Source organism: Mesoplodon mirus (genome assembly GCF_964341445.2).
Source record: "Mesoplodon mirus genome assembly, chromosome: 14".
Classification (NCBI taxonomy): Eukaryota; Metazoa; Chordata; class Mammalia; order Artiodactyla; family Ziphiidae; genus Mesoplodon; species Mesoplodon mirus.
In genome coordinates, this window is record NC_138990.1 from 71,599,260 (window position 1) to 71,616,730 (window position 17,471).

Sequence of the window (17,471 nt, forward strand, 5' to 3'; positions counted from 1 at the left end):
TGAGGGGGTTGACCTCTTTGTGGTTTGATTTTCATTTCTCTGATGATTAGTGGTGTTGAGCATCTTTTCATGTGCTTGTTAGCCATCGGTATGTCTTCTTTGGAAAAATATCTATTCAGGTGTTCTATTTTTTAATCAGGTTTCTTTTTATATTGAGTTTTATGAGCTGTTTTATATATTTTGCATATTAACCCCTTATTGGTCATATCATTTGCAAGTATTTTTTCCCATTAAGTACGTTGTCTTTTCGTTTTTGTCAATGGTTTCCTTTGTTGTGCAAAAGCTTTTAAGTTTATTAGGTCACATTTGTTTGTTTGCTTTTGTTTCCTTTGCCTTAGGAGACAGGTCCAAAAAAATATTGCTACAATTCATGTCAAAGAGTGTTCTGCCTATGTTTTCATCTAGTTTCATGGTTTTTGGTCTTATATTTAGGCTTTCAATCCATTTTGAGTTTATTTTTGTATATGGTGTGAAGGAATGTTCTAATTTGATTATTTCACATGTAGCTGTTCAGTTTTCCCAGCACCACTTATTGAAGAGACTGTCTTTTTCCCATTGTGTATTGTTAACTCCTTTGTCATAGCTTGATTGACCATAAGTGCATGGGTTTACTTCTGGGCTCTCTGTTCTGTTCCATTGATCTATGTGTCTGTTTTTGTGCCAGTACCATACTGTTTTGATTATCGTGGCTTTGTAGTACAGTCTGAATTCAAGGAGCATGATACCTCCAGCTTTGTTCTTTTTTGTAAAGATTGCTTTGGCTATTCGGGGTCATTTGTGATTCCATATAAATTTTAGGGTTATTTGTTCTAGTTCTGTGAAAAATGTCACAGGTATTTTGATAGGGACTGCATTGATTGTAGATTGCTTTGGGTAGCATGGACATTTTAACAGTATTATTTTTTTCAGTCCATGTATATCTCCATTTATTTGTATCATCTTCAACTTCCTTCATCAGAGTTTTATACTTTTCAGAGTATAGGTCTTTCACCTCCTTGGTTAAGTTTATTCCTGGGTATTTTATTCTTTTTGATGCAATTTTCAATGGGATTGTTTTCTTGCTTTCTCTTTCTGATAGTTCATTATCAGTGTATAGAAAAGCAACAGATTTATGTATATTAATCTTGTATCCTGCAACTCTCCTGAATTTACTGATGAGCTTTAGTAGTTTTTTGGTGGCATGTTTAGGATTTTCTCTGTATGTATCTTGTCATCTGCAAACAGTGACACTTTTACTTCTTCCTTTCCAACTTGTATTCCTTTTATTTCTTGTCTGATTGCTATGACTAGGACTCCCAACACCATGTTGAATAAAACTGACAAGAGAGGACATCCTTGTCTTGTTTCTCGGCTTAGGGGAAGTGCTTTTAGCTTTCAACCCCTGGGTATGATGTTAGCTGTGGGCTTATCATATATGGCCTATGTTATGTTGAGGTGTGCTTTTATTTCCTTATCTATGGTGTTTGCTTAGAGTATTAGAATTTGTGATTTCTATAATGAGTACTTAGCACACAGTAAGTGATCTGCAAGTCACCTCCCACACAGTCTTGATGCAGAGCATTACTTTGCTATGTAGCAAAGTAAAATAATTTGCAGAGTACTAGATAATTTGCAGATTACTCTAAGTAACTGTATATAAAGTAGCTGATGAGTACACAGATTTCTTTTTTTTTTTTTTTTTTTTTTTTTTTTTGCGGTACGCGGGCCTCTCACTGTTGTGGCCTCTCCCGTTGTGGAGCACAGGCTCCGGACGCGCAGGCTCAGCGGCCATGGCTCACGGGCCTAGCCGCTCCGCAGCATGTGGGATCTTCCCAGACCGGGGCACGAACCCGTGTCCCCTGCATCGGCAGGCGGACTCTCAACCACTGCGCCACCAGGGAAGCCCTAGTACACAGATTTCTATTGGAGTAGTAGGGTCATTCACACATGCTTCTTTTTTTTTTTTTTTAAATGAGTCTGGATCTTTGGAAAACTCCAGAAAACAAAGCAAAATAGAATTCCTCAGAGAATAGGAAGTGACTTGCTTAAGGTTGTTGGGAACTGTTCTCCCAATTGATGGCTGGAATCTGGGTTTCCCCACTTCAGGCTCTGAAGTTGCCAGAAATAACTCCAACCACTGAGTTATTGAAGGCTTATGTTTTATGAAGCTGTCTTCAAAAAATGTCATGATTGACAGTTGTAGAGCTAGCAGAGAGCTAAGACTTCATTGGTATATAAGTATTATTCAGATATATTTTACTCGAAGGTCAAAAATAATGGCTGGTCTAGACACATTTTTCCATGACCTGAATTAAAACAAGAAAATTGCTGACATGAGTAGACAGTCAATAATCCTGATTCTAAAAGAGGACCTGTTCCTTTAAAATGATATCAAGTAGTTTATTCTTCCATAAAAAATCTGGCCCATATATCACCCCCTCTTATGGGATTAATAATACTATACAATCTATATTTAATATGTTTAAAAAGAACCTGTTACAAGATACTGAAAGGCATAGCTATTGCATGTTGTATCAACTTTCTGAAAGTGAGAAAATAAATGAGTGCTGTTTTCAGCAGGCCTCTAAATGGTTATAGATGTCACCTTAGATTTCATGGTTATGATAATAAGCTTTGTTACAGTGGAGAGGCATTGGGATTTAATCTCGCTACATACTAAGGAAGAATGAAAGATGTTTTTATGTTTTACTTGGTTGTTGAATCCAAAAAACATGAGATCTGAGAGATGTGTAAGACTTGGAGAGAACCAAATTTAGAAGATAGAAATCATCTCAGAAATAGAACTATGCAGATTGGGATGGGAGGTGAATTTTAAGCCATCAACCATATTATAAATTATTGGATATAACTGGGTTTTTGTTGTTGTTGTTGTTGTTTTGCGGTACGCGGGCCTCTCACTGCTGTGGCCTCTCCCGTTGCGGAGCACAGGCTCTGGACGCGCAGGCTCAGCGGCCATGGCTCACGGGCCTAGCCGCTCCGCGGCATGTGGGATCTTCCCGGACCGGGGCACGAACCCGTGTCCCCTGCAGCGGTAGGCGGACTCTCAACCACTGTGCCACCAGGGAAGCCCTGGATATAACTCTTTTGATGATGGAAATAAATTAGACACTGACTTATGAAATGATTACTAAAAGAACAAAGTTTAAGTCAGTGTTGCTTTGATGAAATGATCATTATGATCCAAGTGTAAATCTATAATTTTCTCTGTTATATGTGAGGATTATGTGTGACTTACTTATTTAATAGGTAACTGGTATTGATTTTGTAGATTCAGGAAAAAGTTTTGTGAGTACCAACTGCTGGTCAAGATTGCTCCCCTTTTTTACTTCGCATAAGACCATGGTACATTTCCTTTATGGTTCAGCCTTCAAAAGTTAGAGAAAAGTCAAAATTAGACCAGTGCTATTCACAGTAAAGCACATACTTCTAGGATAATAGATTAATGAGAACTAAAAAATTATATTCTCATTTTCAATCTCCTAAAATTAACTTAAACATTTGGACACTGGAATTTTTGGACTATATTTGCAAATTTTCTATATTTTAAAAATTGTTTCTTATTCCTTAGGATATAGCATTCTTAGATACAGGTCTTAGTGAAAGTTGGCAGGGAAAGGAAATTATGTTCAAATTAGTTCATTTTGCTTCTGATCATTTTAATAAAATTATGCAGTTTGGTCATGGAAAAAACCTGAAATTCAGGGGAAAAAAATTTTTGTATTTTCTTTTTATGTCAGTTGTGATGTCTCTAGTTCCAACCAGTACAGAAATTTGGGAATTAACCAATTAATAGAAATGTTGATAATTGTGTATATGTCCCATTTAAAATAGTAACTTTAATGCAACGGTGATCTCTTGGTTCATTATATACTCTTCAGTGTGCAGAAATTTTGCTGAGAATTTGATGCAGTGTCAGTTTTTCTGAGTGTTGAATATATCTACCCAACTTGTGTTTCTTAACATAAGGTCAGAGTGCTCCCAATTGCATTTAAATAATTTCTAAGTTGCAGTTTTAAATACTTGTAAGATTTATGTTAATTCTGTTTCTCACAAATAAAACCAACAAAATTAAGTTGTATAAATAGCTTCCTTTTTCTTTTTTTCTGGAATTTTGGCATTATCATCTGTCTCTTTTTGATAGCTTGAGAATTAGTTATACCTTTGCCCAAAACTTAAAAAAAAAAAAATCAGTATTAGCTCTCATACACAGGACTTCAGTGAGTTTTTATTTTAATTTTTTCCCTAGTTAGAGGTGCATGTTACAGCTTGCCATTGTGGTCATTGTGGTTCATTTCATTAAGCTTCTTATTCTATCTGCTTTCTTGAGACTTGGGAAACAGTATTTTTCTGAGTGATTGTACTATATTGTTCCAAATATAAGGCTACCCAGAATAGAAGGCAACCTCCAACTAGAAACAGCTCAAATATGGAGAAAGGCTGGGGGCCCAGAGCCCAGCGGGTCTTGCAGTGGTGGCAAGGGTGCCGAGGAATAGGACGATGCCTGCCCACTCTCCCGGTGAGTGAAGATGAGTCAGCTGCTGATTTGCTTGTGCATAACCAGACGGTTTCTGTTGCTAGAGGAAAAGTCATACTGGCGGGGGGAGAGAATAAGTCTGTACACATGAAAGAAAGTCATTGTGTGTCCAAATCAAGGAGGGAAGGCGGGAGGAGAGTCTATTTCACCTCCTAAACAGTCGCCTTCAGTGTTTTTTTTTTTTTTCCCTGAACCTGGGGGTGAAAGTTGAATAACCCCAAACACTGGAGGAGGAGGAAAGTACCTGCACCTTTTTTGAAAAGGAGTTTAAAGGTCAGTGGCCATGGAAATGAATTGTTAGACACCATTAGATGTCTCATGACCAGCCCAGAAAATTATTCCTTGCCCTTTCAAATTGACTGCTGACCCAAGAGGTGGTGCATGCACTGTGTGATCATGTGTAGCCTGAAAATAAGCAACCCCGAAGCTGGGAGTCACATTTCTAATTTTAGTAAGATTTTTTTCTTTTTAAATTCCCTGTCTCCTGAGCCAACCAAGATACCATTTAAATAAACAGGCTAAATCTTATTGAAATAAACTCCAAGGGACTGTTTAAAATTACTTGTTGGGCTAGTATTTCACCCAGTAGCATATTTTTAAAAATACTTCCGTGAAAAATGTATTATTTGATGGAGAATATGTATTGATGGAGCCCAGAGAAAACTCCAGGTATTGGTCTGATTCTACTAATAAGCACATAGAAATCTAACCTTTTATTTCATAGTAACTAAATAAGATGTGATAGAATGAGGTGCTTGTTTCTGTTATAATCTAGAAAACTCTTTAGCACCTGTTAGTGTACAACTTAACCAGCATTCAGTAACCTTTGCGGCTTCACAAAAACTACATACAATATAAACCTTGACCTTTCTAGTGATTACCAGTCCATGGCTCACAAAGCAAGTTTGAGGTAGAACTTTAATCCCTGAATAAGTTTTTCTCCACTGGGTAGTTTCCATTGTAGCCTTCATGATGATGATGATGATGATGAAACTTCTTTAATAAAAGAGTATGTTTTTCTGAACAGACAGGACTCTCAAGTTTAAACAATGCTTAATTGCCCAGAGGATTTGGTTTAGGGAAGCTACTTATCATTGATTTTAGAAATTCTCTTAAACCAAAATACCCTGAAAGATAGAGGTCCCGTGCCCAAGGAATAGCAAGCTAGAATTTGACATGCCTACCATTTTGCCAGGTCTGGGGAGGGAACCTTTGAAACAGAAGGGCTGGGCAGAAAAGGATTTGAAAGGAAGAACTGGAAGGGAGTGTATCCCAGAGGGGGAAGGATTGTTGCCCGCCAAGTTAGATTACCAGTCAGAGGAAACAGCACGGCAGTGGTGGAGTCTAAATGAGAGGGTTGATGTGAACTCTGTATAATCTCAGAAGCCTTTTCCAAAGAGTTCATAAGGGTGATACCAGTAAGGAAAGAGACTAGTAGAGGATCAGAGCTTTTCAGGGAAGAAGAGCTTCCTTTACAACTCCTTCGCTTTGGAAATATTTGATCTCTACAAAGGAAGAGGATGCCCAAATTTGGTGGGGGGAGTGTGTGCCTATTATTAACCATCTTTAAACTTCAAATTGTTTCCTTTCTATTATTTGTTTTGGGTACTATTATGTCTGATTTGATCTGAATTACAAATACAGCAAAACAAATATTAAAAACATTTTTTCCCAGAGGGGGCTGGGGCTATAATAATTGTATGTTCTGTTCATCACCTGCTGTTAATTTCATCATTAGTTGCAACGGCAGACAGAAGCTGGAGAGGTCACCTAAATGTCAGATTCCATGGCTTCCTCTCCCTGTTGGCTAGTGAGGGCGGGGGCAGGACCTGACCTGATTGCATTAGGAAAAGAACATGGCCTCAGTTGGCTTGTGAGGTGGCAAGGATAGCCTTCAAGGACATAGGAAGAAAGGACAGTGATAAGGGAAGAGAGATTTTCCAAGTTGCATATAAATAATCACCTTTGTAAGACTCAACGGGAAGAGTTAATTTCTCTACGAATAGTGTTGTTGTGTAAAACCCGTACCTACAACCTGTGCTCAGCTTCTCCCTCCCGTCCCCAAAATGCACAACGAAGCTCTCCTGTAGGTGCTGGAAAATTAACGTCCCAGATCACTGTTGTTTCTTCCTTTCATGATTTCACACATGATGCACCTTCCGTGGCTCCTTCTCGGGGAGTTAGATTCATAGGATCAAGTTAAAGGGAACAGTTATTAATCTATTATGAAAAAAAATCTGTAGATTTGTTGATGGACAGAAATTAAAATCTCTCAGGCCCCAAAAACAGGTTTGGGCAATTCCCATTAGACTGTTTTTGCTAGGAGGATAGATCACTGCTGTTCTTTTTCTTTCCTGATCCATTAGTCTTTTTCCCAAGGAACCCCTAGAAAAAGTGACATTTTTTACTTTTTCCCAGTTCCTGTATGGGTGACTGTGACTCTCACAGGTCAAATTAATAATGCCCAGGTTCTGACTTCTCAGCAGTTCAGCTGAAGAGTCACTAAACTAAAAATATATAATTTGTGACCTGTTTTGTTTTTCAGTTTTTAAAAGTTCATAAAATAAGAGAATTCTTGAAGAAAATGTTGAATATGGTTCAATCTCTTTGGGAAATGTTCCACCATAGGTCTTTCCCTCAAAGAAGAGTTTTATAAGGGACATCATTTCTTGAATGCAGCAATATGCATTTGAGAAATGATGATGTGTCTGCATTTTCTGAGACATATGGAATATGGCATTTGTCTTGCTGAGTGAGCATGTTTTAACTCAGCTGTGGAGTAGCTCACAAATTCCCTACTCTTCAGTATCTTTAAGTTTCAAAAATCATTCTTGAAATGTTCTTAATGGGCATTCCTTAGGGGGCACTGCTCTCTTTGGTAAATCAGAAGTGACATCTGGAAATGCATAGAGATGGCACTTGGTTACTTCTTTTTTTTTTTCTGCTGGTCAAGCAGCAAGTGTCTTCCAATTAACAGGTTGACAGCATCTTTGGACAGGCTAGAAAAAATTAACAAAATGGCTAATTCTTGTTTGGCAGTGAAATTGAATATTGAATGACATCTCTGCAGTTATAAACGACCTTTGTTTTAATAACAAAGTTGTTGATTTTCTACTAAGGGTTCTTTTAGGTTGTCATCAGGGGCTGATGGGAGTAACAGTTCACCCAACTCTCCAGCTAGCCTCAGTGGACATACCACACCTTCTCAGCAGCCTGAACCCGTGGTACACTCTCTTAAGGTAACCAACTGTGTACAGCCATTTATCCAGTACTTCAGTTGTGTTGTGGCTTGTTCGCTATAGTCTGGTAATCCTCACAGTCTCGTTTTAACCATAGATACTTTATTTTTTGAGCCCTTATGGTGTAACTTTTTTTTTATCTTAAGTTTTAAAGGATGATTTTAATTTTTTAAACTAATAGTGGGTTTGAATACTTATGGTTGAATTGAATCTCTAGTTTTATCATTTTGTTTTGAGTAATGTGATTCATATCTATCTGCATCGAAATTGAAGTCTGATGTGCATGTATTTCCATGTGTGTAAAATACTGTTACAGGTACTTTCTGTGCAATGTTGGTAGCATGGATGTCTTCAAATATAGGAAGTTAATAGTTGGCCAAAATAAGTAAAGATACCATATTTTTCTTTTTGCAACTGAAGTACGTTTTGCAACTTACTGAAAGTTTTCAAATAACCGAAAACCTACTCTGTTCACCATTAAATAGAAATTAAGTCTTCAAACTCTAGTTAATGCTTTAATGCTTCTTTATAGAGTATTAGAAAACAGATATGTGGTCTTATTCATGAAGATATTTTATTTTTTGCTTATACTTCAGCTTCAGCAATGACTTAAAAAAAAAGATTTGGCTGAAATTTATCATTTATTTTTCTTTACCAGTAATGAGCTTTCCAATAAGTAAAATTAAAAATAAGCAGCATAAATATTTACCTCTCTGAGAAGAAATGGCAGGCAATAAAAATCATCTTAAAAACTGAGACAGTTCCTTGAAGTTTCATCAGTTCCAAAGTATAAAACACTGTCCTCCAAATTATCTATAATTCCTAACGTGTAGCCTTGGTCAAACCTTTCTGAGCCATAAAGTAAGTAGAGTGCTTCAGTCCTGCTTTTGCCACATGGGTTTCAACGACTTTTCTAAAATTGTTTTGGTGTCAGAATGATTTATCAACAGCCTGATGATGCACTCTTGTGAAGGAGACCACACTGTCCTTGGCATGCAGAAAGCAAAGAAGTAGATGAGAACTTCAGAATATTTACTTGACTTGAGGATGATTGTTTTAGCAGTCGGTTTAGCTCCCTTGTTATATTTTGCTGTAACTTAGATGAAATGAGTTTGCTTCTCTCAAGCACATACTGATTGGGCACTGCCCTGTGTCTGGGCTGCTGGTTTATCAACTGGCTTGCTCTCTGCGACAGCATTTGGATACTGTTTAGTACGAACAGCATGCTAAAGAAGCTGTTACTTTAGCGTAAATCAGGCACTAGCGATCTGAAAAGCATTTCCGAAATGGGAAAACGAAGGAGTGGCTTCAATCCTGTAGTATTAGTATCTGCACATACTCCAAAGGCAACACGCTGCCCTGATTTCCAAACTGTTTGAAACCTGTTTAGCCTGTTGCCTTATTCAATGGCAAGTGCCATTGGAATCAGATCAGTGCAGTGGGTCACATTGCCATCATTCCCAAATTTCTCGAGGCAGCTGTGTTAGGATGGCCTAAAAGGAAGGGGAGGGCAAGGAAGAGCTGTTCAATTTTCTCTGAATTCATTCTCTAATTTTCATCTAAAATTTTATCTCGAGAGGAAGATACTATGTTATAATCAGAACACGTTAAGTGTCCTCACTTGGCCGATGGGTAATGCCAAGCAACTGAAGCATCTTGATTGGGTAACTGGAAGCTCTTGAATATAGAATACATTCGCTTCCATGAGTTGAAACAGAAATATGTGCAAACATAACCTCTGGGAAATGCATCTTCAGAACATCTCAGTGTAAAAAAAGAAATGTAGCCACTCAACATGTTTTGTTTTTAAAAGCTACCACTGTAGAGCTGATTTATATCATAAGATTGTTCTGTTCTGAAAGGAATAGTCAAGACAATGGCTCCTTTTCTTCTGATAAGTTTCTTAAAATGTCTAGGCTTTAATAAACTCCATGGTCATAGCTGTGGGGAAAGCGTTGTTGTAAGTCAGTGTGAGGAGTTAGCCCACTTGTGATACCACCACATTTTTCTTGCTTAAAAATTCCTAACTATTAACTAGAGCTTCACTTCATTTAGTAGAAATTAACTGAATTTAAGTACACTTCTCTGAGGTACATTATAAATCGAATTTGTAGGCAAATGAGCTTGTTCCAGGAGTTCTTTAAGTTTGCTGTGAATATCCACTGAGCATCGTCAGTGATTTCCTCTAAGTATAAAAAAAAATGTGAACTGACTCTAATATGAATTGAGTACCAGGGTGAGGTTTTCATTTACCACTGTCATATCCTTCTTTAAAGAAGTAGTACCTACATAGTAATAATGGCCAGAAGTTTTGAGTTAATGAGAAAGTAGTTTGTGAGATTATTTATTACAGATTTGAACTTGGGTAAATATCGTTGTAGTCTCAGTATCCATGAACTCGACATGAAGGTCCCACTTCGGGACCTTCCCCTAAGTTATTTATTTTGGTCCACCTGTTCATTGGTGCAAATTCTCAGGTGACATCTTTAGGTGTGGCTATCAGCACTGACTATGACAACAGCAGAACCAGGGAGTTTAGCAATGTTACAGTTCAGTAACAGTTCAGTGGATTACAGTTCAGTACAGTTCAGTGGATTCTACAGGAGCTTTTAGAAAAAGTGTTTTTATGCTACATCAATGATTTGATTTATAAGCTGATGTAGAGAAAAATAAACAGCACTCAAAGCGAAAGTTTTGCCCTCTTTTTTACTAAAGTATTGACATGAAAATTTTAAAGACATTTTGAACAGAATTTTGTTCTCAATCCACTTAGCGATAATTTAGAGAAGTAGAACCTAAAATTGTTTAAAAGCATCTCATTCCCAGATGAAAAAATGAAAAATATTTAGTGTTGCTCAAATATTTTCACAACTGGGGAGCCATTGCCTCTCTTTGCTTCTGTCAAAGAGCTGTGGCCATAGTCCTTTCCTAGGCACCGGAAACACGTCCAGGCAAGAACTGTGAGGTCACTGGTGTTAATGTTAACAAAAAGTTCTTATGCTACATATTCCAGGTTTTGACCAGTTTCAGCTGTGACTATTATCTTTTTTAGTCATTTTTTTCTTTAGGCCGTGTCTACATATCATCTGGACTGTTGAGCAATATAATTAATTACATGACAGTCTTTACAATGGGGCAAGAATTATTGACTGTCTCCAAATGGTTGACAGTCAAGTTTATCTTAATGACCAAAGTAACTAAATGCATCTAATCATTAATGAATTCAATTGACTATTAGTGATACAATAGATTGCTCTTAATGGCCATTTGAAAATCAAGTAGGATTCAGACAGCTTTCAGATCAACTCTTTTAAAAGATTTTGCCATATGCTAATCCACTCTGATATGCAGACATGGAGAAAACTAAAGGTTTTTACAAAGTGGAGCTCCTTGATGATTTTTATTCATAACTAACAAGTTTTTTTCCCATGTGAAATTTGCTTTTCTTTTTCAACAAATCCAGGTCTTGGATGTTCAGGAAACTATAGATCGTCAACAGGGTAAAGAGTATGAACATGACCTTAGTGAGACAGAAAAAGCTATAGTCAGAGAAATGTGCAATGTAAGTTTAATGTGCTTTATTGTGTATTCTGTGTTGAAAACCTCATCATAGCTTAGTTACTGCTTCATGAATACCTTCTTTTTAAAATGCTGGCCAAATGCCCTTATATTTTAATGTGAAAGTAAAACCAACCTTCCCTTGATTTTCTTTAGTAAATTTTATTGCAGTTTTATTAACACAGTAATCATGTTGTAAAATATTCAGGTAAGCAAGAATCAGCCAATTCTGTGTTCCAGAATGAATTGTGAAAGTTTTTGAACAAATTTTCTAAAATGTTACTAGTTTTGATAAAATAACTCAGTTTACATTTCATAATTTTCCTTAGTTATGTTTAAAAACCTGTGATAAACAAAGAAAACACAGCCTTCTTTAGATTATTTGTAACTATACTTGGGGAAAAAAAATCACCATCTTAATAGGTAATATTTGCTTAGTTCTTCTGAATATGATATGTGTGCTCCTGTCATGCCAAGCAGTATCTTTACCTCTCAGTGGTTGATGCAAGCTCAAAATAGTAAGAGGTAGATAGATATGAACTTAAGAGATAGTTAGCTACACAGAAATCTACCTTATGAAGTCATAGAAAAACACAGTTTAAAAAAAAAAGACATGCTATTTTCACAGTGCACAGCCTATGTAATCATTATTGTGGTTTAGATTTGATTAACTGAATTTTAGTTTAGTAATATGCTTAGATATATCATTTGATCAAGAATATAATTTGTGAAGCTTGTTAAAAAGCTAAGTAGAATATGATAGGGGAAGACATTTGTTAAAAGCAAAAATTCACGGCCGATTATTTTAAGCACTGATTGGAATTGGCTTTATACTGTATTTTTATCCCTATAGTCTTTGTTCATTAGGGTATCAAAATTGCTTGGAAATACCCTTCAGCTTTAGGCTATTAGGACCAGATATCTCATTTATGTACCTCCCTAAGGTGTTCCTGGAATCCAGTAAATGTTAAATTAAGTCCCATGGGCATTTTAACACTCTTGCCCCAGCACATATAGGCTCCTGCTTGCTTGTGTTGTGGCCGTTTTTCTTTCCTACATATCTGTTTTTGTCTGTTTTCAAAAGGTCATTGCTTCTAGATGTCATAATTTCCTAAATGCATCACTGTTCATCTTCTGTTGTAGCTTTTTGCCTGTCCTTAAGGTTTTCAATTTGAACATTTCCCTCAGATAAATTTTAAAGTTCAGACATTAGGAATTGTAAAACTAGAAGGGACCGTAGAAGGTCACACCTCCAGTGGCTCTCAGAGTCATATGAGGCTCCTTCATAATTCAGAAGTCTGGGTCTCACCCCAGATCATGGGCAGTTGGGTTAGGAACTCCTAGGTAAGAACCCCATACTTGCATTTTATATTTGAAGAAACTAAGATTCTGAAACTAAGTTACTTGCCCAAATTGTTCTCTAATGAACAGTGAAGTCAGACGTATACCCAGATTTTCTCTGAGGACCAGCCCTTTCCACTTTCCCAAGTGTAGTTAATCTAGGCACTGCCATTTTCTTTCCTCAAGAATGAAAATCAACGTATTGGGCTGCCCCAAAATTTCGTTTGGGTTTTTCTGTAACATCTGTCAGAAAAAAACAGAACAAACTTTTTGGCCAACCCAATAGCTTGCAGAGGAGACCATCTCCATTGTGCTTAATGGCAGAATTTCTGTAAAGAAACAGCAGGACTGTTTTTGAGGAAAGATTTTTAGATATTAGAAAAGTCATTTCTGAGTCATAGAAGTGACCCACTAATGAACTGGATCTTGATTAGTTTTGCATTGATTTTTGTTCGCCTATATTTCCAAAAATCCTTCATTGTCCTCTTCATTTACCTTCAGAAGTTTTCTAGGTCATCTTTTCTAACTGTCTGCTTTTGTCTTTGATCACCGAAATTTGGGAAAAAAATGTAGTTCAAATCTGATTATTAGCACTCTTATATTTGGAAACTATTAAAAGCTAAGAGAAAAAAGTGTTGATTTAAAATATTTGTGTCACCATGGTAAGTTATATCAATATCAAAAACACATAGCTGGAGATTAAAGAAAAATACAGATTGTGAGACAGTTTCATAGTTTCTAAGAAATAACTTACGTAAGATTATGAAACCTGTTAGAGGAACTATGTGCTTTTACAGTAACGTCACAGAAACGTAAAGCTTTCTCATAATGTGATAGCCGTTTTATCTCAGTCTCTGGTATTCTTTCTGGAGATAAGGTGTTAACATCTATACAATGGAAAGACTCTTCTTCACAGCACCAAGTGCTTTTATTCTCTTCCCAAGCTATACCCCAAACATACACTGCCCTCTAAGAAATAGTAAATCTATCTTGTAGTAATGGTTTTATTTTAGGTTTGTCTGTTTGGCTCTTGTCAATTCCCTGAGAACAGCTGAAATACTTGACTGATCATCTCAGATACCCACCTGTTCTGCTTTCAGTTAATGAGTCACTACTCTGTGTCCGCCTTAATATTCTGTATCCTTGGCTTATTTCAGAGTTCTGCCTTCTCTGAGTTTCCTTTCACCACATAGTAATTTCAGGGTTAAGGCCCATTGCATTCTACGTTTGAATACTTGAAGAGGGGTTGCGCTTTTGAGTTGTAATCATCTACTGCCTTACGTCCCTGATCGCTTGGCTCTATCCTCTGCTTCTAACCAAGACATCAAAGCATTCTGGGTAGATGTGTATACCATTTAAGGGCTAGAAAGGCAAAGTCCATAGGGCATCCCTTGGCTTCCTGATTCAGAATTTGTGCCTCTTCAGTCAGTGTACTGAGAAATGACACTTTCCTAGCTCCCTCGGGTACAATTTGAGCCATCCATTGCTACATCATTCCTTTCCAAATAGTTAAGGACCATAACTACAATTCCCTTCAAATATGACAGAATATCTCCACCACAGAGTTGTGCCTGCTAAACCAGAGAGACTAATAGTTACATGGGCTTCAAAATGAAGGTAGATAGAACCCTAGATATTCTTATGTAGTACTCTGAATAGTACTTGGCTTCCCTGGAATATCTGCTCTTTTTAAAAGAGAAAACAGAGAAACACAATCTATAAATAATTAATGAGCCAACGGGTTTGTATTCATGTTAGAGCAATGTAAATTTTTGTGGAATTAATCAATCTGAACATAATCCTAATAGTGAAACACTCTAAGAGGGTTATGACTTACTGTGTGTGTTTCCTAATTAATGTTAGTATATTGGTACGTCGTTGTTGAATTCAGTAACAATTACTTATTATTAATCTCACCTTTTGCTACTGTCCCTTTAAAATGGCCCAATTTTTAGCATATTGTATCTATTTTAGTGACTCTTGAATTTATTCTTATCTTTTCCCTGCGTCTGTATGCTTTCTGTTGTGGTCATCTGAGATTCCATATTGGGTAGATAAGATTTATGATAACTGAGGCCCCCATTTTGCAGGGGAAACCAGGGAACTCTACCACTGACCCTTAAGGCTACCACCTCAGGACTTTAAACCACTATGGACAATGAAGGAGCGTTTGTTCTTAGCTATTTAACATCTAGGTATCCCTTATTTTAGAGGTATAATATAGGAACCAGGATGATTTTGCTCATGTGTTCTTAATTCTGGCTAGATATTAGAATCATGTTGAAAGATTTTACAAAAGAAATAGATGACCATACCTGTTTGAGAGTAACTCCCAGTGAGCAGTGTGCAGCTAGAGTTGAGGACCACCCTCATAGCTCGTGTAAGCTGGCCCATCATTCTTTAATTCTGACCCTGGTTGCTAACAAAGTGTAGTAGTCCCATCTGTTGAGCAGTTCTTGTGATTTAGAAACTTGCATCACATTTCATTTTGTGTTTGTGTTTGACAAAATATGTGAATATTTTGTCTCGTCTTATATTCCTTTTTGTCCCTCTCATAGATTCCCGCTTAGAAAAAAACATACACATGTCTTTGTGGAAGAGGGCAATTAAGATGCTTACTTTTTTTTCTTCTTTTCTTAAGGTTGTATGGAGGAAACTTGGAGATGCTGCAGGTTCGTGTCCTGGAATTAGGCAGCATTTGTCTGGAAACCAGTACAAAGGACCCATGTGAGAAGGACTCTCTTTCAAACATGACATCACCACTGCCAGAGAGACAGAAGAAAAGAGTGGATTTCCACAAACCTGGACTCATGGAATAACATGGAGTGATTGTACATGGCACATATTTTCCCTCTAAAATCTTTAGTATAACTGAAGTTGTATTTTGTCTCTCACTTCAATGTTCACAACAGTCCATCTCAAACAAGGTAGCTTTGAAAATCACCATTTTGGTACCAATATTTTCATTAGAACTAAAAGTTTTTGACTCTTCAGATCGAAGATTGTAATTGGGAAACCTGCATGATTGGAAGAGTCCAGTAGAGCCTCTGTGGTTTTGATAGAATTGAATCATTGCATATAATGGTGGGAGTGTTCTACCATATTGTTCAAGATAAGAGGTGGTTTCCAGCTTCCCAAGTTGGAGAGTTGGTCACCTATTTTAGTTAATAAAATACTAGTTCCTGATGCATAATTGATTTGAATGCAAGATAAGATTAGGTTTCTGGGATTTCGTTTTGACTTTTGAGGTGCTAAAAATACCACATAAATTTTCCTTACCAGCTAGGAGGGTAGCAAGACTTTGTCAAGTGCTTATCAGCAAGTACCATTTATTTTAATTGATCAAAGTAAATATATCTTTTCTTTTCATCTTAATGTATTGTTCATGAAGACACATCTTGGGAACATATCAACCTCCATCTTCAGTGTATTCATTAATGTTAATATTAACAGTTTCAATTAAAGAACAAGCAAACAATTTTTCTAAGTGTTTCCAGCTGTGAGATGTCAATTTCTACAATTTAATTTCTAGACATGCTGTTATACTTAATAAACTTTCTGTAAACTTTAAAATATTGCACTGCATTTATGAAAAACGCTTCTTAGCCTACAGCAGTTATCTAACATTTTATGAAACTGACGCATGTCCTTCATTATTGAAGCTAAAAGCTCTTGTTCAGATTGCTTGAGGTTTGAAAAGGAGGTGTGCTAGCTTTGCTTAGTTTTCCTTATTTTTGGTGTATATATATATATTATATATATATATATATAAAATAGACTGTGTGTGTTGGAAATGCTATGATAGGTATTTTGTGTTTATCCAAATGCAACGATAGTTTCTTGTATGAATGTGCAAGAGGCCTGTGAACAAATGCTAACTTTATATTGTAGTTTAAGATTATAAAAGTAGGAATGCAACAATTCCCAGTTTTCTTCTAAATTACTCAGATTTGATTCATAGCAGATATTCTGTTGTTGCTCTTGTTTTTAAACAGGCTCATTACACATGTATTAATTGTCATTGGTGAAGGAATTGTTACATTTTTTTGAATGTTATTGTGATGAAAAAGCAGCCCTCTGGTCTCAGAAAATATTTATGAATTAATTTGCTATAGAATTCTCTAATTATTGTAATTGGGTTACCATTTAAGCTTTTCTTTTAAAATGTTATATATTTTAAGAATATTATTACTCTATAAAAGAAAATTGCTATATTTACACCTTCTCTTGAAAAGCTTTCATCTTTAAATTGTTGTATTCCTACACTCTGAAGACATTTAAAACAAGTTTCTCTGCCTGCAGTAGAGCCTGCAGAAGCTAATACAAGGAGCACTGGTCTTTTGACAAAATACTTGTGTAAATTTTGATACTGTATTAAAACTATTTTTTTAAAGTTCTGCATAAAATGGAGTATCAAGTATATGTGTTCATCTTAGCAATGATAATAAATTATTTAATCTCAGTGGTTTTTTCTTCAAAATGTTTTTCCTAAATTGAGATGTCTAATAGTCACTAAATATCATATTACTCCTGTATGATGACAGTAATGATAGTAATACAGATGATTCATTATCTTAAATATAAGACAAAGGCATATTTAAATATGCTCTTAATGAGGGATCTAATATTGAGATTCCTCAATTCATTATTTTCTAGTATAATGTAGTTAAAAATTTAGAATATTTAAGAATATTTAAAAATTAGTTAAACTCTTTCCCTTGTTCTTCTAATTCATATAGAATAAGATTAAACTTCAATTATTTATTAAAATATTAGTAATCACAAGAAAATACACCAGA

At 36.2% G+C, this 17,471-nt stretch overlaps 1 protein-coding gene across 6 annotated transcripts in view; it reads left to right on the top strand.

Moving 5' to 3' along the window:
- The window catches only part of CCDC85A (coiled-coil domain containing 85A), a 194,421-nt gene extending 177,287 nt beyond the window's left edge, over window positions 1–17,134 (top strand). For 2 of the 6 annotated variants that reach the window (XM_082642125.1, XM_082642126.1), the window contains one exon: window positions 15,314–17,134. In XM_082642125.1, coding sequence (XP_082498251.1) covers window positions 15,314–15,403 — 90 coding nt within the window. In that variant the 3' untranslated portion in view covers window positions 15,404–17,134. Of the gene's footprint in view, window positions 1–4,381; window positions 4,517–7,653; window positions 7,774–11,236; window positions 11,336–15,313 lie in introns of all 6 variants that reach the window. The other 4 variants (XM_082642127.1, XM_082642123.1, XM_082642128.1 and 1 more) reach the window with 4 other exon arrangements.
- The last annotated feature ends 337 nt before the right edge of the window (window positions 17,135–17,471 follow it).